Source organism: Aotus nancymaae, unplaced genomic scaffold (assembly GCF_030222135.1).
Source record: "Aotus nancymaae isolate 86718 unplaced genomic scaffold, 86718_ANA_hifiasm-v0.15.2.pri h1tg000004l, whole genome shotgun sequence".
Taxonomy (NCBI): Eukaryota; Metazoa; Chordata; class Mammalia; order Primates; family Aotidae; genus Aotus; species Aotus nancymaae.
The window spans coordinates 18,157,511-18,180,640 of record NW_026988415.1 but is presented as its reverse complement, the minus strand read 5'-3'; the positions used below and the strand labels follow the sequence as shown (position 1 = coordinate 18,180,640).

The 23,130-nt window shown below is 44.0% G+C and overlaps 1 protein-coding gene across 1 annotated transcript in view; it reads left to right on the top strand.

The window, feature by feature from the left end:
• The first annotated feature begins 20,715 nt into the window (after positions 1-20,715).
• ARHGAP36 (Rho GTPase activating protein 36) overlaps positions 20,716-23,130 on the top strand; it is a 29,536-nt gene continuing 27,121 nt past the window's right edge. Inside the window, exon 1 of the mRNA XM_012458717.2 lies at positions 20,716-20,773. Coding sequence (XP_012314140.2) covers positions 20,716-20,773 — 58 coding nt within the window. The remainder of the gene's footprint in view (positions 20,774-23,130) is intronic.

The window sequence follows — 23,130 nt, the reverse complement described above, 5'->3', positions numbered from 1 at the left end:
CACAACAAAGAAGCAAGTCAATTACTAAATGGAAAAAGGTCTGAGCCTAAGCTACTGCCATATTAATACCAGTGCTTAATTTTCATGCATTTAGCCTCCAAATCCCCTTTAGGTTAGAGACCTGGCTTTATTTGTTCATATAGTAGGTGGGACTCTGAACAGTCCTGAAATCCTGTTCATGGGTAACTCTGAATCATCAACAACAATGATAAGGATAAAGGGATTGGTATTACTCAGTCCAGCTTTTCCCCATTATGTCTGTTTCCTTCATGCTTCTGCCTTTCTCATTCCCCTTTTTCTTATCCTTTAAAGGCCAATTTAAGTCCTGCCTTCTCCAGGCACCTCCCCTTACTAGTATTGCCCACATCAGTCTTTCCCTCTTTTGGATTCTTACTATCCTTCCAGCCTATCCCTCAAAGTGACATTTCATTATATTCCATTTGTATTTATCACTATTGGTTTGAGGTATATCAGCCTCATCTTCTCAACAAGAATATAAGTTTCATAAGGGCAGGGTACACATTTTATCCTTGCTATGTGTGCCCCACAATGTCTGGTGGATGTCCAAATTAGACTTTTGTGGTGACATGGGAAATGCTCACAATATACTGAAGTGTCTAACTCAAACACAAAAGTCTATGATTACAATTTTATAAAGACATGGAAAATAAAAGCAAGCAAGCAGAAAGGTGATACACTGAAATATGTGAGAGGTGAGTGGGATGATAGGTGAGTCTAAACATTTATATATTTACCTGACTTTTCGAAGTTTCAACAAGGAGCATATATTAGGCTTATGAGAAAAAAAGATTATTTAAAAGAGAATCATAGATTCATGAGCTCTGGAAGGCAGAGCAGGAAAAGACTGAAGAGCTCATGTAGGTCCTGTCTTATTGTTTTAAGATTGAAAAGCCTGGGGCAGAGCTATGGGAGGTGCCTAGCTGGTAACTCAGTTTCCATCCTCTAGGAGCAAACAGCTCAGTTTTCTGGAGCTCTAAGACTGGGCCTCCTAACCTCTCCTCAAATTCACCTTCCCCTGGGCTTCTCCTCTAGGTATCGGTCCTGGAAGTGGCAGCGTGGTTTTCTCCTGATGAGGTTTCCCATGATTCCTTCGTGTCTCCTGGGTAGGGGATCCTGAAGGGTTGGCTTTGACTCATACTCTAGTCCCTTGCTAGCCTCTCCTGGAATTCCCACAGTAGGCTATAGTATCCACCCTCCCAGATGGCTGAAAGTAAAAAACACCTAGCTCTACCCTTTCCTAGTCATATATACTTACTGCATTCTGAGTACTTGCTGGGAAGGGTGATCTTGAACTAATTCCACTCCATACCTTTGCAAAGGCTTGCTGAGAGCAATACTATTTAAGGAGGGCCACCTGAAATTGGTGCTTGAAGCCCATCCATTCCCTTCCCACTGGACCCAACAGACTAGTGCCAGGTACCTGCCTTGCCTGTAAATTTCCTTTCTAGTTAGGCCTACCTCACTCATACCCAGGAAAAAGGGCAAAAGAGTGGCCCAGGAATGGCCACTGGACCCCAGTAAGGCCATCCATGATCTGGTAGAAGACGTATGTGGTGGATTTTTCTACTAGTTTTCCTCTTGCCAGCAGTGAAATCTGATGTGCCTACAATTGGTTAAAGTGATGAAGACTCTTGTTAAATGCACATTTGTCACTTAGGATGATAAACACATTTAACTTGTTGTGTTCATCTATGCTTTCATCCTTCCGTCCATCCACCAAACAAGCATTGGGCTCCTATTTCTTGTTTTCACTTTCCAAACCACAAAGCTCTGAAAACCAAAAACTTTCTCATAAGTTTGGCGTTAAAACCCATTTTAACTTATATTATGATAGTCTTTCTTTATTCCACTTAGTGTGAATATTCATACATTTCATGACAAAAATATTTATGTATTTGATTATGGGGAGCTACTCTGCATCCTGCTAGAGGTGTTATGTGATATTGGCAAATGTGCATGATTACCTTGATCAAATTCCGCAAATTCCGAATTTTGAAACATCTGGCCCCAAATATCCCAACGTTTGAGATAAGGCACTTTAACGTGTAAGATCTAGGGATGGGGAGGTGGTAAATACCCTACCTGAGTTGTCCAGGAACAGAGAAAACCACTCAGTGAAGGGAGTAGGCATTCAAGTCTTCAGAGAGAGAGGGCTTGCTTAAGTCAAGCCAAACTGAGTTGGGTCACTCAGCCATTAGTCCAAAGGGAATGAACAGGGCTGCAAACAAAAGACAGAATAAAGACTCAGGAGAAAGACAGAACTGAAATGGAACAAGAATAGTTTGAGAATGGGGAAATGAGAAGGAACTAGAAAGCAGCAGGAACAAGGTGTCTTTGCTTCCAGTCAATTGGCTGATGGCTGTTAGGTACGAATTGGGGTCAGGTTAGCTTTAAAGCTGGAAGATTGTGGCAGGCAGATACTGAGAGAAATGAGACACAACCTCTGTCCTCTATTTTCTGAGAGTCTAGAATATCATTAGCCAGAAGCCATGGTCCTGAGAGAATGGTTAGAAATTGGAGTCACATTAGTCTGAGGCAAAGATTTGACTTTGAGTTTTTTCAATCTCAGTATTTTTAAAGCTTTATTTTTTAGATTGTAAAATATACAACACATAAAGAAAAGTGCATAAATCATAAATGCACAACATATTCAATGAAACACCCATGTTAATTGTTACCCAGTTAAAAATAGAATATTATCAGCACCCCTGGTGCCCAACTGGTGTCCCTTCCCTAATCATAATTCCTTTCTCCCCTACTAAAAGGTAACAACTTTTCTGGCTTTTCAAAAAATCACTTCCTTCCTTTATTTATAATTGTACACCTTAGCATCCATCCCTAAATATTATAGTTTTGCCAGTTACTGACTTTTATGTAATAATTCAGTATGTATGCTTTTGTTTCTGGTTTCTTTTGTTCAGTATTATATTTGTGAGATTCATCCATATTGTTGCATAAAACTGATATTGTTCCTTCTCATTGCTGTATAATATTCCCTTTTGTGAATATGCTACAATTGAGTTAACCATTCTACTGCAGATGGGCACTTCCAGTTTGGGGCTGTCTGAATAGTATTGCTATGGTTTTTTATTTTTGCTTGACTTTTGGTGCACATGTGCCTGCATTTCTGTTAGTAGTGGAATCATTGAGTCATAAACACACGTTACACTTTGCTAGATGCTGCCAGTTTTCCCAAGTGTGTACCATTTGTACCAATTTGCACTCTTCCATTGCATCAAATCATTATTCACACTAAGTATTGTCAGACTTTTACAATTTAATCACTCTGGTGGGTGTCAGTGGTATCTCATTGTTTGATTTGCAATTCTCTGGTGACTAATGAGGTTGAGCATCATGGCCTTTTGGATATACTCTTTTGTACAATTCCCATTAAAGTCTTTTGTCCATTTTATCCTACTAGATTGTCCTTTTCATATTCATTTCTAGAAGTTCTTTCAACATTCTAGATGCAAGCTCTCTGTTATGTTTGGTACAAATTCTCTAGCACTGTGGCTTCCCATTTAATGCTTTTGAGTCTCGTTTTCTTTCTCTAATTTCCATCAAGCTTCCCAGGCCCAAATGTCCCCCATTTTGCTAAGGTTTTAACAAGTTCACCTGGGGCCTGAGGGATAGCTCACTAAGGCTGCCAGACTGCTCTCTTCACCTTCCCTTCTTTCGTCCGTCCTACTTATTTGTCGCCCCCCCAACCTCTCTCTCCATTCCTTCAAACCTTGCCCATTCTTGGGAGGCTGCTTATTATTCACAGGATGGGTAGAAACAACCTTCTTTTGGCCACGGTGCCAAAACTGTCAGATTTTACCATGTGTCATTAATAAGTCAGAAAACCTTCACTCTGGAAAGCACTTGGAGATCATATAGTTCTAATGATAAAGAATTGAAATCTCAGAGAAATTAAGTGGCTTGTCCAAGATCATACTACAAGTTAGTGGCCAACTTAAGACTAGAACTCAGGTCTCTTGCATGCACGCCCAAGCTTTTTCCACTCCATTACGCTAAGAAAGACCAAAGCACACAGCTGCACATTGACTGGGGCATTTTTTTTCTTCTGAAAAAAAGTGCTGTCTGTGTCTGTTTAACAACGTAATCAGTAGAGACTATGGCTCATGTCTGTCTGGACCCAGGTTGAGAGATCACATCACCTCTGCTTCTTTCCCATCTCCTGGCTGTCAAAGCCTGAAGGACAACAAATGGCTTGAGTAATGAGATGAGTTAAGATAGTGTCTCCCACGCTGAATTATGTGCCAGTTCAGGACTACAGGATTCTGCCACAATCCATTTACACAAGAAATTAAATTGAAGATTGCAATGTAATATTCATATATTAAATCCTGGCGGACAATCAAAGTAATTAAGGCCAAATGTTCTGAATCATCCTGTGGCATCATGAACATTCTATTGCTGGGTTTTTAGAAGGACTTATTTCTACAACCAATTATCTTGGAAATCATTAAACCTCCTTTGGAATGTGAATAATTTGAAGGCCACCATGATACCCAGTGCTACTCAAACTACTTTGCCCCCATGAAAGAACAACTCTGCTAGACAGGAGTGCTGGGTGGGCAAGGAAAGTCTGATTTTCAAAAAGCTAAGGCTAGGGGATAGGAACCAGTCTCTAAGCAACCCCCTCTCCGTATTGTGTTTTTCAAAAGGAGTGGCTATATTTCATCCTAAATTGAAGCAGTTAAACTGATGTAGGCTACTTGGCTAATCCCAGCTACAGACTGATCTGCTTGCTGTGTATTTCTGTGGTTCTCACAAATACATTCTACTGATCAAAACGAAACAAAACAAAACAGAGTTTGAAGAAAGAGGATGGCTCCGTCTAGCCACACAACGATGAATAGGGTCAACCTTCAGATCTTCTCCACCACGCCCCATCGTAGGTCACCTCGTCTCTTAAAGTTTCTCCACATGCCCTCATCTCTTAGTGCCTGTTCTTCTCATCTTCCCTTTGTCCACACATCTGTTATGGCACTCATCATAAAGTGCTCAATTTATCTGTTGACTCCCCTTCTGGAGCATAAGCCCTTCAAGGGCAGGGGCTATGCCCTAATCTTTCCAGTGTTTCCACACGTGGCCAGGTGCATGAGTCCGAGAAGGTGCTTTGTTTATGGTTGGTTCATGTATGAAAGGTTAAATATATAAAAGACAAATTATCAAGAGAACAAACTCACAAACATACACAAATGTATCTCTGTTTGGGAATGACAGGCTTAGTGTCATGGCAGCATCAAAGAGAGGAACCAATCTTCCTTTCTTTTCCAGTAAATGTTTTAATTCTCTCCAAAACACAAGGTTCTCAAACCATCGCCAACAAATAAAACCCTATCATGGAGAATGTGTAACTAAAAGATACACAAAAAGTATTAAATTAACTTGTACTTTTTCAGAGTCGTACTTAGGAAACAATCAAGTTATTTTACCTGAACTAATTACAAGACTTCTTTGCATTTGAATACTGCATACCAAAAAAGGTCTCTGATTCATCAGTTTTGCCTGTGGGAATAATTAAAAGTGTGTATATACAGTAATATTCCTATGAAATTATTTCTTCTCATAAATATTTATCCATAGCCTAAGTTTGTTGATGCTGAACGGCATCAATATTTCTTGACTTTGGTTCACATACTGCCCCCTTGACTGTACAATTCTGATTTACAAATGAGATACTTGGGAGATACTGGACTGTATCTTGTTCATGTCTACATCCTTAGTTCTAGCACAGAGCTTGGCACAGAGCATGCACTCTCCATAGAATGAATGAACGAATGAATGAATGGAATACTAAGTGAGGAAGTAGCCCTCAGAGATGATTTGTATCAAAGTAAAGTTGTACAGCAAGCCCCATTCAGTGATATTCTTTTTGTGACCCATTGGCCACGGCATCCCTGAGCTTTTAGGCCAAACTGATCCACCCACCCAACCAGCATGCCCTTTCAAAGGCAGTTGTCCTACCCCTCCATGTGCTCAGCACTAGCCAGAGGGGCTGGTGCCATCTGTGCGTTAGCCCAAGCCAGACGGATGCACCAACAACCATCTGTGGCTTTCCTGGGTGGACATCTTGAGCCCACATGTTTCACATCTCATGGGCCTACGAGCCAGTGCTGGAAACTGCACCAAGAAATATTGATACTGCACAAAATCAATAAACTGGGGCCACAGCTAAATATTTATTGGGGCAGACAGTGACGCCATGTTTGCTCAGAAAATTCAATCAAGCTCTGTCCAATTACTTCGGGTTTAGATTTGAACGAATTAGCTCTTAGTCATAGAATTTCAGAATGTCAGAGCTGGAAGGACCCTTAGAATTCATCTGGCCCTGTATAACGCCAAGGTTTTCAAACTTCGCTTTTGCAAGAAACACTTTGTAACCAAGGAAATCTCATGACACTCCTCTTATTCAAGTAGGGGTGCAGATCCTGAGGCATAGCCTCCCTCTCTCATCTGCTTTGAACTGCAGAAGTGAAAAGGGAAGTCCAGTGAAGTTAAAGAGGATCATGGCATACTGGAGGCAAAAGGTTCTAGTCTTGGAGTAAGCATCAAGACAGACTCCAAATCTGTCTTAGCCAAGGGCCTGATATTCAGCCATTTACACTCATGCCTGTAGGGGTCTTTTGATGACCATTTGAACTGGTGAGAGACATCTGTTCCTAGGAGCGGAGACAAATCTCCTCCTCCCACCCTGCGGATGTCTGCTTCTGTACCCGTCTACTCATGTGTCCAACTTTTGAGGTGGCTTTGTGTCACCTTCTGCAGCGGTATATCTAGTTCCTTGTCAGTTTCTGCCTCAGGACCATCCTTGTGTTCAGGTTGGCTCTTCTTTCTGCTGTGGGTCTATCAGTGCCTACATCTCAAGTCTTTCAGCTCCTGTGTGTCCAGATGGACTTTTCATGTGCTTATTTGCCTCATAATGTGTGTCTGTGTCTGAATGATTTTGCTCCCGAGTGCGTGTGCATGGGTGTGCATGTGTTCTATGTGCTCAGAACTCATCTATCTTTATTTCAGTGATTGTTTTAACCTTTCTGTTTCTGCCTTCAGTGTTTTACCCCACAAAAACGGCTAACAGTGAAAGTGGGAGGGAGAGAGAAAATAAAACATTTCTGGTCTTCCTGAAGTCTCCTCTTCTAGGTTTCCTAACTTTTTTCACCTATTTATTCCCTAGTAATCTTATCTCTCTCATCCTTTTTTCTTTCACTGTGTTCCTTTGTCTCTGGTTGTCCTATTTTTCTATTTCTCTGCATCCTTTTCTTTTCTATTTTATTTATTTCTTCCTCTTTCTTTTCTATTTGTTTTCATTCTAGATTTATCTTTCCCCATATATTTTCCTTTTTTCTTATTTTTTCCCTCTATTTACCTTTTCTCATTTTTTGGGATTCTTTCTGAGTATGTTTTTATTTATTTTTCTTTGTTTTTTCTTGAGACAGGGTTTCACTTTGTCACCCAGGCTGGAGCACAGTGGCATATTCATAGCTCACTGCAGCCTTGACCTTCTGGGCTCAAGCAATCCTCTTGCCTTAGCCTACTGAGTAGCTGGAACTATAGGTGCATGCCATCATGCCCTGCTAATTAAAAATATATATATATATTAATGGGGTCTTTGTATGTCGCCCAGCCTGGTTTGAACTCTTGGGCTCAAATGATCCACCCACCTCTGCCTTCCAAAGTGCTGGGATTATAGGTGTGAGCCACCGCACCCAGCTATTTCTTTCTCTTCTTTTCCTCTTAGCTCCTATTTCTGCGTTTCTCTTTTAACTCTATTCCTCTTCCTTCATGTGTCTCTTTTCTGCGATCCTTAATTTTATTCATATTCTTGCCCTGTCCTTTGTATCCCTATCTTTCTCCATGTCTTTTCTTTTTATTTCTCTTTCTCTTGCCCATTTTTCTCATCTCTCTGTCAGTAGCTCCTTGTGTATGAATCTGTCAGCCTCTTCTTGTGCTTTGTTCTCCCCAAAGAGGCTTCAAGCATTAGGAGGGGGAAGGAGTTACCCTTTTCTGCCCTGGGCTGGGCTGTGGGTGGGTGGGGTTCATTATCTGTCTTTTCACTCAAAGATGGGTGGGGTTGTTTGCTGCTCCCTGGAACCTAACCAACACATCCTCGTTCCCCGCCCCCAGGACCCCATCTGCCGAGTCACACTGCGACTCCAGCTGCTGCGCTGCTTGCATTCCCTGCACGTCCCATGTAGAGTGATGAGCCCCCAGGTGCAGTGGGAGAATTCATCAGCCACCTGACAGGGCTAACAATTTACTCCTGAGAAATAATCCATATCCGGATAATGGATCACCCCTGACTCCCTGAGACCGTTTGTCTTGGCACTTAAATGGCACCAGAATCCAGGGGCAGAGCTAGGATTCTATCCCAGGTTCATTGGTAGATGAATAAGCTGGAATAATAATGTTAAGGATTATGATAAGGAACACTTTGCATTTGCATGGCGCTTTTAAACTCTATAGATTTGGAGGAGATTAACCTTCCTTGGCTCATCTCTTCTGCATCTCACACACTGTGGACCCTGATTGCAAATTCAGAAGCAGGGGACTTTTAGTGACTCACCCAGAGTCATCTAGCCTGTTACTGGCAGAAATGGGAGGAAAACTATTTCCCACTTCCTGAGACTCTTTCTTCTGAGTGCTACATGGCCTTCCAATCTCTGGGTCTCACTATTTGTATCCAAGAAATGGAAGCTGATACTAAGAGACAGTATATTGGAGGAGTTCATAGATCTGGCTTTGAATCCCGGCTCTGCATTAGCTAGCTGTGTGGCTTTGGGCAGGTTGCTTACTCACTCAGAAACTCTACATCTTCCTCTTTAAAATGGGGATCCAAATAAACCTTCCTCATAGGACTATTATGAGGATGAAGAGAAATTATGCATGCAAAGTGCTTATTGTAGTGACTTCCTTATAGTAAAAGCTCCATGAATGTTAGCTATGATTATTACTACTGCCTGTCTCTTTGCAGGACGCTAAGTGAACTCATACAAATGCATGAGAAAATTGGTCTGCAGGAGGGGAAGAGATAATCGATGGCTTCCACATAAGTGTCCCTGAGGCCACTGATGGGGGAAGGGATAAGGAAGAGTGAATTCTGACTGTGGGGGGAACTAAGGATTCTGCTTGGGCTGGGAGGTCCTGCCAGCTCTGGGAACAGGCAAAGAGAAGGAAGGAGGTTGGGGATTTGTGTTCAGGCTCCAAACATTATTTCATTGCTCAGCAGGATCAATTGTTGGCCTTCAGTTCCAGCCTGCTAAGGTTCCCCTTCTCCGGATCTCAGCTGTTTCTGTTTCCCTGGGGTGGTTCTCTTTGCCAAAAACTGGACAGAGGAATATTTCTTTGGGGGAACCATTGAAGCCCAAAAGGTTTTGTGGAAGGCCAGCACAAATGAAAAATAATGAACTCTTGTGCAGGAGCCTTTTGGGTAAATGGGAGTTCACTGTACAAATGTAAGAAAGATTATTAATATTCCCAATAATAACAGTAACGATCAATCTTTAAAGCTTGTTCTATAGAGTGCCACTGCTAGAGGTTGACACATCATCTCAGATGGTGCAAAACATCCCCAGGGTCCATCTGCATGCAGAATCACAGCCCACATCCTTCTTCCCCTTTACGGAGACCTCACCCTCCCAGAGTCACACACATAATTTAGCCTTTGGTGAAATGATTCTGACGCTATAGAGGCTCCCTGGAGAATGGATGCTGTGTGGAGGCGGGCAGTGTAGGCTCCTGACTTCAAGCTGCGGGAAGGCGAGGAATTGATACATCTCCTAAGCACCAAGGGCTCAACTCCTTTGGAGATGAGAAGGGCTTTGTCAAAGCCTGATGGTTTATTAATAATTCTCTCAACTGAAGAGAGCCTCATGCTTATCAATTGACAAGTATTTAGTGAGAACCCTCAGTGGGGGATCTAAAGAGGTTTGGCAGCGCTGACAATGTGGTTGAGGAGACAGACCACAGACATATAAAAATTATTGACAATAAAAGCAGTCCCATCAACAATGAGATGCTAGCAGCTGGAGCAAAGTGGAAAAAAATGTGGAGTCAGGAGACTTGACATCACAATCTCTCTGAGGCTTGGTTTCCCTAACCTCTTAGAAAGGCAGCCTGGTATCACTGAAAGAATATTCACTTTGGAGTCAGACCAACCTGACTCAAAATTTCAATTACCTCACAGACTAACTTGGGGTCCTTGAACCAGTTACTTAACTCCTATGAGGCACAATTACCTTATGTATAAATTGAGATATAACAATAGCCCCTACCTCATAGTGTTGTGGTGAGAAATAAATGAAAACACACATGTAAAATGCTAAAGATAATGCCTGGCACGTGGTAAACACTTAATAATCAGTTCTTACTTTTATAATATGCAGAGGGAAAGGCAGAGAATGTTTGGAAAGAGGAGGGTTTTATTTTTTTCTTCAGTTCTTGATATGTGTGACATTAAATTTCATGTGAATGCAAACCAGAAAATACTTATATGTAAATAATAATTATAATATCACTCTATGATACCTTTTATATGCCTCCCCAGTATTGCTTACTAAATTTAGTATGATCTAATTTACAGAACAATGAAATAGCAGAGGAGGTAAATTATATGCTCCTTGTGATCTTGGATTCCTTTCTGAGCTTCAGTTTTCCCATCTGTAGAATGTGGCTAAGAACACCTACTTCACAGTGCTGTTGTGAAAATTAAATTAAAATGTGTATAAAGCACTTGGCACAGAATAGGCAGAAAACAAACCTTAGCTCCTTCCTCTACTCTCATCTATAAAAATGGGAATAAGAAAGAATCATCCTCACACATGGGTTATGATGAGGATGAAGACTGGCAAATATACAGGAAATGCTTGTGAACTGTAAAACCGCCATGATAGTCTTTACAGAGCATTTGAAGTCTACCAGGCACTGTGCAATTAACAAATGTTAATCAATTAGGTAAACATTACTTAAGTGTCTACTATATGGAGGACACACTATTTTAGGTATTGTGAGTGATCCAGAGAGATAAAGGCCATCAGAGTAGATGAGCCCCTCCACATAAGAATAGAGTATTAAGGACAGGACCTGAGCAATGCTCCCATTTAGGGTACCAAAGGACATTGCAGAGTTAGAAGGAGAAATCAGAGGTAAGAACACCAGTACAGTACAGTGTCCTCAGAGCCAAGTGAAGAGTGAGTTTCAATAAATAGAGATTTACAATGTAGGATTCTGCAAAGTATGAAAAGCAAAATTGAGAGGGGCTGTGTGCGTGTGTGTGTGCACGCACGTGCACGTGCACATGTATGGAGGGGGTAGGAGCCATCTTGCTGTGGATGGCAGGAGTATTTGGGGAAAAGTAAGGCAAGTGTGTCTAGAATACTCTTTCAAAGTGTTAAAGACTAAGGCTGAGAAAGGAAGGATGAAGCTAGAAGGGGATGCAGGGTTAGGGGAAGATTGTTTCCATATAGGAGCATTTCAATGTTGTTGTGGGCTATGGGGAAGAGAAAGCCCATGGGGAAAGAAAAGATGAATAAGTAGATGAGAGAGAGAGAAAGAGAGGATTACTAAACAGGCAGAAGAATTCTGAGAGATGAGACCTGGGAGGTTTGGCTGAGACAAGAGGAGTTTTCAATTAATAAGGAGAAAGAGATCATGGGGTAACAAATGGCTGTCAAGTGGCCAAGAGGGCTGAGAGCTGACAAGGAGCCACTGCATCTAGAATTAGGAAGGCCTCAAGAGTGGAAGTGGAGTAGGAAGAGGTAAAATAGTGAGTTGATGATAGGCACTACACATTTGAGAAGTTTTGCAGATCCAGGAGCAAGTAGAACAAGGCTAAGGGAGAGATTATGCTTTATGAGGAGGTTTGAGATGTATGTAGGAAGGGAAGAGTCAGTGGAAGAGAAGAAGCTGAAAGTACAAGAGGGTCAGAGGTTTCTTGGTGGCTGAGGCGACAGCAGCAGAAGGGGCCGAGCTTCAGAACACTAGTGAAGAGGACCCCAGAGAGGATCCTTTTCTCCTTTGAGGTGGGAGGAAAGGACAAAAAAGCCAGAGGAGGCAACATTCTGCACTTGGTCCTTGAACCTGACCTTGGGCACTAATATCACCACTGTTGACCCTATAATTTTCAGGGCATGTCATGATCACTGAGGAGATTTGAGGGACCGTCTCTGAGGACAGCAAGGTGTGTGATTTGGAGAATATATTGGGAGCTCTTTCCTTAGGGAGATGGCAGAGAGCTGTAGCCCTAGTCCCAGGACACCGGGTTCCAGAGCCTGGCCCTGTGAGAAGGGCCTACAGTCCATGACCTATACCCATGTTACACAGCCTCTTCCTTCCCTGTCACTGAAATCGCCACCAATTTCACTCTTAAAAATGAAGTCAGGATCCACAGTCACTCAGAGACTTAAGTGTTCCCGTTATTTGCTAAGGCACTAGGGGCCTAGAGTCCTGTGATCTGGCCAGAAGTTTCCTTATTAGGAGTGAAAGAAAGGGCTTTCTGAATATATCCTGGTCTTCAGCTCTTCAACATGTGCACACAGCCTGCCGAATGTGTCAAATGGCCATCCTGCCACTTGACCCAGCCTCAGCTACAGCCTTTCTTCTCCAGCATGGCTGCTCTCTGGTCCTAGACAGATGCATCTCTGATGGCACCTTCCTGCCTTACCCCTTCATTTTCAATTTCATAACTCTCCTGGGATCTGGAGGGTGGAACAGCAGGACAGTTATGAGCCCTGGGTGCTTGAAAGCAGGAGAGGGTGTTGAGCCACAGAAGTCAGGAGAGAGGGTCCTTGGGTAGGGGCCAGACCCAGAGTAGCTCAGAAGATAAAGTCAGTCCTTGGTATCTTTTATTCCGGGTCCAATTTTGGTGTTCCATACCAATCTTATGGTGCCCGAGATGGAGGAATATAGGGAGGGAAGGGCAAACAACCCCTTAGTTAGGGGAACCTAGGGCTCTTGAGCTACACTTGCATCTCTGTTTAAGGCGTGGGTTGTCTCAGGATTGAGTTATAGTGGAGAAAGACCTATTTGCATTGACAAATGGCACTTAATGAAGGAAATGATTAAAAGTGAGGGAAACTACAGGCTCAGAAATGTCAGCGGATGTTGTACAAGAGAATTCCTTTATTGCATTTTCCTCTCCCTTTTCTCCCGCATCCTTTTTCTTCCCTCCCCTTATGCTCATCTTCCTTCTCTGCCCTCCTCCTGCTTGCTCCATCCACCTCCACCCACAGAGACTGATGTGATTTCTCATGATCTACAGTCAAATGCCATTAATCCCGACAGGCTCACGAGGGTCCAGCTAAGCTGTCCCATGAACCAATCCTGTGAGTAGATAGATCAAGGGAAGCAGGAGGCAGGCAGCTCCCCCACCCCGCCCCTTCACGGGTAATGGCACATAAACCAATAAACCAGAGTGGCTGCCCCTAAAATAATCAATAAATCACTTGGGGTCCAAGAGAGGTGGAAAACTCCCCAGCAAACAGTGCTCAGGACATTCTCCATGACCTTCTCTGCCTTGAATGTCCGTGGCACACTAGCCGTGCGGGCCAGGACTGACTATGTTCTCAAGGTGCCGCTCCCAGATTCTGCCTGGCCCTCTCAGTTTCAGAGGGAGGTAATTCATTCCAATGGGATATGACAGGTGCCATCTTCAGGTGCCTGGCTTTGCTACCAGCAGCAGGGACTGTCGCTGACTGCAAATCCCCCAGGTGCCACGCTGGTTTGAAGAAAGCAAGCCTTGGGGTGGGCAGATGACCTTTCAAGAACCCAGGAAACTCAAGTGGGATAGCAGTGTGATGTAATGGACCGAGCCCTGGACTAGGATGCTGGACACCTGGCTTTTAGTCCCTTTTCAGCCACTAACTTGCTAGGCGATGTTGGGTAAGTCACTTTCCCTTTCTGGATCTCAGTACCCCCTTCCCACCGGCCCCTGTGATGTGAGAAGGTTGGACTAGATTATCTCTAATGGCACTTTCAACCCTGATAAGGAAGTTTTGAAATTAAAGAAAAAATGGTTTTTGGAAAATTGCCAGCTCTAATTAGAATTTGTTTAAGGACTTTTTCTCTCGGGCTCTATTTTAGCTGCTTTGCCATTAAATTCTTCACCCTAAACTCCCATGCAGTACAGGTAGCAACTTATCAGCATCCAAGCTCCATCTAAGACGTCACGACCACTCACAGGTGTAGCCTTCCCCTCCTGCTGAGCTAGTTCTATGTTTGGGGCTAGGTCATCCTGATAGAGTCCCGAGGCAGAGCCCTGTGGGAGGGATGCACCACTGACTCTCAGACAGAGTTTAGAGTAGACCGGTAGAGTGGCTGCCTGGGAGGAGATTCCTCTTAATTTTGTATTTTCAAACTTTTAAACATATTGTAAATTTGAAAGAATAGCACGATAAATACTTGTAAATACTCTCACTGACAATTTGCCACATTTATGCAATCTCTCTCTATATATATACTTGAAAGTATGTTGCAGATATCATGACCTGATCTCTCTCTTGTTCTCTCTGTATATAGAACAAGAGAGAGATCATGTCATGATATCTGCAACATATATATATATATATATATGTAGAGAGAGAGAGAGAGAGAGAAACATTGAAAATACGTTGCAGATATCATGATATTTCACTCCTAAATACTTCAGAACACATCTCCTAAGAATGAAATGTTCTTAGCTGGGGAGATTCTTAGGCTTTCTAAGGGCTTTGGAATTCTCAGCAAGGTGAAAGTCTCCAGGTTTTAGAGTCCAAGGGAGGGGTCAAAAGACACAATGATCTAAAGAGCAGATTTTAGGCTGGATATGGGTAGTGTACAAGGAAGCCATGCACAAAAGAAGGAAGCCCAAAAAGTGGTTCAAGAACAGGTTTCAAACAAACAAAAAAGGCAGTGACTTTGGGCAAGTCACTCCCCTTCCTCAAACTTCAGTTTCTTCCTCTATAAAATGAAGGTTGTGCTAATCTCTGTCCTGCCAACCTCCCAAAGCTGTATGCAATTCGGGTTAAAAATATATATGAGTGAGTCGGGAGCAGCTACACTTAAACATATAAGGGCAAGTGCTTTGCAGAGATGAACTTCAGAGGTAGTAAAGCCTAGGAGTCTATGGTAACACATAGAAGTGGACGGTCCCCCTGTTGAGCCCCTAAACTCTTCTTACTGGAAGCCACAGAATTTTCATCTAGAATGGAAATATCAGTGGCTTGCCTCTCTTGTAGTTTTTCAAAGGTATAAACACACAACTGAGTTTTTTTTCTAGCTCTTTTTTCAGATAACTCCATGTTCTTATTGATTGTGGCACAAAACTCAAAGAGAACCTCCCCGTGCTTTTTGTTCTTTGTGACTTTTTTTTCTGTGCCCCTCTTATTTCCCACTGTTCTCCCTGCCCCACCCTGTCGAGACTTCTGGAGTTGGAAAATTCCCTCATCCTGCCTCCCCCTAGCTCAAAGAGCAAAATGCTTTACAAAATTAAGTGAGCATTTGGGATTTTTAACTTGATTTTATCTTTTCATTCAACCAGAGGGGTATGTGTGTAGGAGATGCACTTGTCAACTAAAAGCAATTTCTCTGCCTCCTTGGGGACTGAAGCGTAATCGTTGCTCTGTCTTTCTGGTGTCAGGATGAAACTTACATTTTCCTGAGTGGTGTCAGCACACTGACAGACAGCTCCTGGGATCTAGCAAGGAGTACTGGAAAAGAATGGGCAGGGGGCGAGAGATGTGGAGGCTGGTATCGGCTCGTCTTTCCTCCCCTGGGTGACTTTGGGCTAGTCGCTTACTTTGCCTCACTTTTCTAAATCTTAAAAAATGGGAATAATTCTCTCTCATTTCTACCTCATAAAGATGGTGCCAGGACTTTGTCAGGTTTCTGTGACACGAAAATGTTTAGAATTAATAGAACTATGGGGAAAAAGTGCTATGGAAGCAGTATACCCCTAGAAATGCTGTTAAGTAGCTGGAAAGGAACTTGAAGATTTCTCTGTATAACCCCATTTGAGAAATGAGGAAACTGAGGCCCTTCTGAAGTTCAAAGCGGTCCCCCAAAGTCCCCCATGATTTCACTGACATGTTCACCATTTGCCCAGCTAAGTCTTTCACAAATAGAAAATCAGGGAGGCAGAGTCTTGAGGTCCTGGGGCTCGGAGTCCCCTTTAGAAAGCAAATATGGTCCCTGTGCGCTCTGTGTGGACCTTCTGATAGGACTTCTCAAAAGGAGATGCTGGAAGGCAAGGTGGTAATCTGCCAATTCCTTCATGGGCCCGGAGATAAGTACTTTGTTATCTCACTCCTGAAAATGCATAGACCTTCCTAACAATCTGTAGAGCAGGGGAGTCCAATTCTTTGGCTTCCCTGGGCCACACTGGAAGAATTGTTGGGACATACATAAAATACACTAAGACTAATGATAGCTGATAAGGTAAAACAAATGGCAAAAGAATCTTATAATGTTTTAAGAAAGTTTACAAATTTGTGTTGGGCTGCATTCAAAGCTGTCCTGGGTCTCATGTGGCCCACGGGGCCGTGGGTTGGACAAGCCTGTTGTAGAGGGAGGTGGGCGGCAGGACTGAGATTCCCATTACATAGAGGAGGAGCCCGAGGCTTATGTTGGGAAGCAGACATACATTCACCCAGCCAGTCAGCCGGTAAGTCCAACCTCACTCTTGGTATTTTGACTACCCTTTCCACTGTGCTCTCTTGCCTGATGCAAGAAACCTAACAAGTAGAAAGTTCAAATGAAATAACCAGACTGGGAAGTGCTATATAGACATATACACAAGAATTCTTAGAAAATCCAAATGAATGACGTGTATGGAGTATGCTCATTTTGAATACACCTAGAGACCCTATGAGGAGTTAAGTTACAAGATTTGGTCAATTTTCCATGGTACATATTTCCCCATACACCCAAAAGAAGTAGAGTGGGGTTAAAGTGATCAGTTTCCCCATTTGGTTGCCCCAGTGTTTCTTGTGGCTAGGGTGCCGCAGAATTCCCTGTAGCTAGGGTGCAATGGGAAGGTTTGCAGAGAAAGACTTCTTTCCTCTACATTAGAGTGTCTCTAACTTTAGTAGGCATAAAAGTCCCCATGGAAGGCCTGTTAGAAATACAATTTTCTAGTCCCCATGCCCAGAAATTCTTGTTTAGTAGGACCGGACTGGGAGCAGGAACCTGCATTGTTATATGATATTTCAAGTGATTCTGATGCATCTGGTCAATGGACCGTACTTTGGGAAACATTGATCCACGACAAGGTTTAAGGGCCTTTAATTCTTAGAGTCCTATTTAATTAGAAATTACATGCCTGGGTGCCAAGTACTTTTGGGCTTCAGCAAAAAGGTTAAGAAGGTACGAAGCCCATCTTCTGAAAGTCAACAAGCCCCCAGAATCACTTTATCATTGTGGCTAAAGATCTCTGGGAAGACAGTGACCCAAGCTAGGAACAGGATGTTTGGCTCTTCACTGGAATTACAATAGGAGATGCTTAAGAAGCAGCAAGCTGTAGAGCTCTGGGTCTTGCACTGTCAGGACAAAGATGTCCTATGTGTCCCTTGTGAGCACATACTGTGGGATGAGGGACTACAGGTCCAGGCTAGCAGGTTCGTGGCTGCTCGATGGGGGCACTTGTTACGTGGGGGCACAGGAAGGGAATTCTGCATTTTACTCACAGGTCAACTTTCTCAGCCTTTTCTGGGTCACCAAAGCCAGCCCAAGTGCCCTGTGCCACTAGCACAATGCCAACCTAAAGGCCTCAGTCATTCCCCTATCTAGCCTAGTCCTTTATTCAGCAGAGACAAAGTTGTAGTTTTTTTTCTATAAGTAGGATTTTCTAACTCCAGAAGATAATATATGTTTATTAAAGAAAAATTGGAGAATACTAAGATATGAAAATAACAAAACAGTTAAAAATTGCCCATAATTGCATTACCTAAATACAATCATGACTAAGATTCTGGTGTGTTTCCTTTTAGCCTTTTTTTCTGGATATAAGTTTATTATTTATTTGCACTGTTTATATTACAGTGTTTGCACATTTTGCATCCTGCCTTTTTTTCATCTAAAAGTATCATAAGCGTATTTTCAGATTATCATAGAAGCTTCTAAATTATACACTTAAAAATAATTGCATAATAATTCATTGAGTGAATCAACATTATTTGCATAGCTCAATATTTGGCACCTAGAGGACATTTGGTAAATATTTGTTGTATGAATTAATGGATTGATGGATGAATGCATTTCCTTATTATGTCTATTATGTCCTTCTACCCCAGGACATTTAGTTAAGGATAAAGATTTGCAAAAGGAATGTAACACTAAGTAATTAAGTGGCAGAATAGGCAGGTCAAAGAAAAGGGACAGCGCAGAACTGCTAACTTACTTACTTAATCAATTTTTTAAAGAATTCTGATCTCTTTATTTCCTCTTCTCTTTTTTCCCAAAAGAGTAGATGCTTTGGTCTACCTGGAGCTTTTTCATAGCTATTAATATCCCCATTTTACAGGTGAGGAAACCAAGCTTCAGAGGGATTAAATAACCCTACCAAGATTACATGGCTAGAACATAACAGAATTGCACTTCCAGTCTAGGTTTGTGAGTTTCTGTAGCTTTGTTCCTTTATTACATTACACCTCTTGAGAAAAAAGGCAACAAAGAAGGATAGCTGTCATGGGTTTGTACCGCATGTAGAACTGCCCTGGAAGCAGAGCACTTTCTGTTTCCGAGGACCCTTGGATTGGACCAGGCAGGCAGATTTTGTGCCATGAGGGAGCCCAAAAACAGCTCATTCAGTTAGAAAAAAAGGAACCCATTGAGACCATTTCAAAAGCTGGTGCTGGATAAGTTCATGGGAAGAGGTTAGGCTGAGATTTCAATATCTAGGGCCTGAAACTGGACATTTCTAGATGTCAGGCTTGTTTGGCTTGGTTAAGTATTCGTAAAGCAGAAATTGGTAAAGGAGCAGGTCTGGTAAGTGTTTGTTGTCTGTGATTGCTTTTAGAAAACAGAGAAAATCGGAAATGATTTAGAAATTGGTACAAAGGCAGAGAGGTACCATGTTTCCCAGAAAGAAAGGAAAATGAGTGGAAGGCCTTTAAACTCTGAGGATAGCTCCGCTTCACGAAGAATTGTACAGCAAAGTACAGGCAATTTTTCCATTTTATGCACCCCTTTTGCAGCATTAATGCTAATATCAGTGGTTAGCAAAGCAAATATAATAACTGCTCTCCCCAACGGACCCCGTGATTGAGGCTTCCACTCCTCTTGCCTGCAATTGAGCTGTTGGAAGATTTTCCGTATTTCTTTCTACCTCCTCAGTAGCATTTTGATCGACAGAGCACCATTCTCCCAGTGGAGAAAAACAAGGCACAGAGTCACGTCTGAACAGCTACCAATGGTGAATTGGGAGATAAATTAGTTTGGGCCCCTGAGCTTGAAGTAAAAAGGAATTTTGTTTAGAAGCCCTTCCTGCCCAATGTGATCCACCTCTGGTGGGTGATTCTACCCCAGGATTTGGGGGGCAGGGCTGTTTTAACACCACCAGGGGTCCCAAACATGGAGCCCATTGTGGCTTGTGCCCTCATATATATTTAAAATGTAAAAATACAAAGCCGTAAAAGAAGTGTAAGAAAATCCTACACAGTACCACCCCCCATTGAAATATCAAATATCAAATTCTTTCTAAAAATAAATGTTGGTCCCCCTCCCATATCAGTGCCCCAAGCAAAACCATTGGCAGTGGAATCTGTAAGTCGGCAGCAACTGGGGACACCCCACATTTATGCATACTTGACACTGGGTTCTTTTATCTCAGTTGATGATCAACCAGCTCCATACAAAGGTTCCCAGGCCGGAGAGCATCTCCGTCTTCTCTGCAAATTCCCAGGACAAGGGAAATAAGATTACTCTCAGATACTGGTCTTCTTGAGGGGGCAAAAATCATTTTTCCTACTCACATTCCTGGTCCTCTAGAATGGAGCAGTGATTTAAATCAGACTTGGAGCTACTGGGGGCTGAGGCGATGCCTGCCCTAAGGGAGGGTTTAAGGGCGGGCGTAGGAGGGTCCCCAAGGGCTGCGACAGCATCTCCCCTTTAGATTCAGATATCCTGGGACACACACTGCTTCCCGTTTAGACTAGGCCTCTTGAGGACTGAGATAACTCTCCGCTAAACCGTGGAGTTTTCTAGAGCCTGGGATACAGTCTCGCCCTTCAGATCTGAGGCTCCCTGGGACAGGTGCGCAACCTCGCCTTCAAATTCCAGCCTTTGGGGACAGGCCTGCTTTTGTGTGACGGATCAAGGGCGCGTGGGGTGGGGGTGGGGGACGGAGACCTTCCTTCCCTCTCAGATTTGGGGCTCACCAGGGCTGAGATGGCGTCTCCCCTCAGACTCTGGGCTCCCAAGGGTAGGGGCAGGGCCCCGCCCTCGGAGTCAGAGCTTCCAGGACAGGAGCTGTGAGTCTTGGCCTCCCTTCGCGTGGGGTAAGGGGCTGCTGACCAGCGGCCTCTCTTCTGGCGGGGAGGGGGGGTTCCCCTGAGGCCCTGCCCCCTTCGTGACACGCTCGAGGTATCCGGTGACCAAGACACTCTTAGCTGGGTGCAGGGTGCGGCTCAGGGCGTGGTCACCGGGGGCTACTTAGGGCGGCCGGTGCGGGACACGACGCGAAGGTTAACGCGAGCTGCCGGGCACTCAGCGCGGGTCATGGCGTGGATACTGGACTGCCTTTTCGCCTCGGCCTTTGAGCCCCGCCCCCGTCGTGGTGAGTGGGGCCCACCGAGTCGGGGGGCTGGGGTGCTCGGCCCGGGGCCGCCGGCGGCTGCAGCCTCGACTGGGCACCCTGGGGCTTGGCTGGTCGCCCCCTTGCCTCTCTTCCTGCTGGCTTTTTAGCTAATTGTTCCTGGCTCAAGGGACTGCCCCGTCGAGGCCCCGCATAAATCACCAGCTTTGCCGGGAACCGCGAGCAATCGCGCTAATGGCTCGGCGGGACGCGGGACGAGCGCGGGGGCGGAGTCGCTGGCTCAGCCGCCTGCAGGGACTGCCAGATCCTTGGGGCCAGACGCGCAGGAGCGGCGTCCCGCAAATCAAGGACCCTAAAGGCCCAAGATGAATGTCCCTGACGGGGCAAGCCAGGCCCCAGGGACCCTGAAGGAGGTGGGGGTTCATTTTGCCTTGAAATTTGTCCCTTTGTCTCAATCTCAAACACAGAATATCAGCAATGGGTCCCTTAGAGTCGTCGAATTTAACCCCTTAGTTTAAGAGATGATGACACTGAAGATAGGAAAAGCCTGCCCAAGGTCACCCAACAGGTTGGCAGCTTATCTGGGTCAGCTTAGGCTCTGCCGGCTGCCCACTGCCCCAGACTGCCCAGTGGTGGACACCTGGGTTCTTTAGTGGGATTCTTTCCTTGGGTACTTGAGATCAGTGCTTGGTTCCCCTATTTCTATGGAATTGAGGACATAAGTGTGCAAAGATCACAGCACCGGCGTTTGTGGGTCACATTTCACCCCTTTTCTAGAACTGCTTCTACAAAGTACATTTTGACAATGGATTATATTTTTGTCCTTCAAGTTTCAGGAGATTGGTATTTTCTTTTTGACATACCCCAGGACCCCCACCCACACTGTCCTTCACTCCCCCTTGATAAGCCCTACCCCCTTCAGGCTGCCACCTGCCCCCATGGCCACCTGTTTTTCCATAGTCTCCACCTCCAATATCTATATTGGTGAGAGTGCGTCATTGGGCACCAGCCATAGACCAAACCTGGGGTTGTCTCCTCTTTCCTCTGCCGCCTCACAGGCCAGGGAGGGGAGGCAGGCAGAGGAGGCGCCTCAGAAACTTAATTCAGCAGAGACCTGTTTTTAGTTCTTGCCAGCCCCAATGCCCTGCTGAGAACCATCCCAGGAGTTTGACCTCCTGCTAACAGACTACAGCATACTTAGCCAGTTCAAGTACAGCCTCTGGCCAGCAGCAAGATCTCTGAGGAGGAAAGAGGTCTGCATACACACAGAGTTTGGTTTTTTCTTTTGCATATTTTTAAGGTTTATATGATCCCGGTGAATCAAAAACATAAGGGAGTTTTATAAGATGTCTTTTGAGGCCTCACTGCTCTAACACTCTACCCTGAAAAAGGGAGTGGGGTGAACCATTTCACCCTTGCTTGGACTAGAAGGTTGTCATGTGACTCCAATGAGATCAAGGACATGAAGATTCCTTTATGAATAAACACATGGGAGGGAGTCCATATTACACCAGGAAGCCCACTCCCATCTAAAAACAGCAATGTCTATTAGAATTAGAAGGCTTTTCCTTAAATCGAACCCCAATCTCTCTCCTAGGCACTTCTGCCTTCTGGCCCTGGCATTGACTTTCATAGTCCTCCTTCCTAAGAAATAGTGCCAGCTCTCCCCATTATCCCACCCCCTACTCACCCTGCTCTTACCTAGGTCAAACTTTCCCAGTGTCTTCATCTGTTTAACATGTGACATAGTTTCAAGGCCCCTACCCACGTCTAGCTGCTTTTCTTTGAACATACTCCAAGTTATAAATGTCCAATGACCAGGCCAAAAGAGGCTTTCCAGCTGTGCCCCTATAAATACAGTCCTGGATGGCTGACTTTCCCTATTTTGGAAGCCTATGCCACACCCAAGGTACATACATTAGTAGTCATAAACACACCCATAACATACACATTACCACACCTATGCATGCCCACGTACAAAGCCATGAACACACACACACGCTTCACATGCATCACATACTTTTCACAAACAACACAATATACTCACATCACTCGTATATGCACCATTCACAAATCCCATGCACAGCCACACAGTTTACACAGACTTTATTTATATTGAATTACTTTCAACTAAAGCTACTCTTTTTCCTTAAGTAAACCCAAGTTCTTTTTGGAGTCTCTATTCTGTATTTGGTGTTTGAACTCAAGCGTAAGACCTTGTATTTGCTGGTGCATTTCTAGTCTGGTGGGACCTGTCTTCCAACACACTCCTGCAGCACACCACTGCCTACATCAGCTCCGTCACTCATACAACAGCAACTGATATATGTGAAGTACTTCTCAAATGCTGGGCCCTTAGGCTCAGTTCATTACATGTA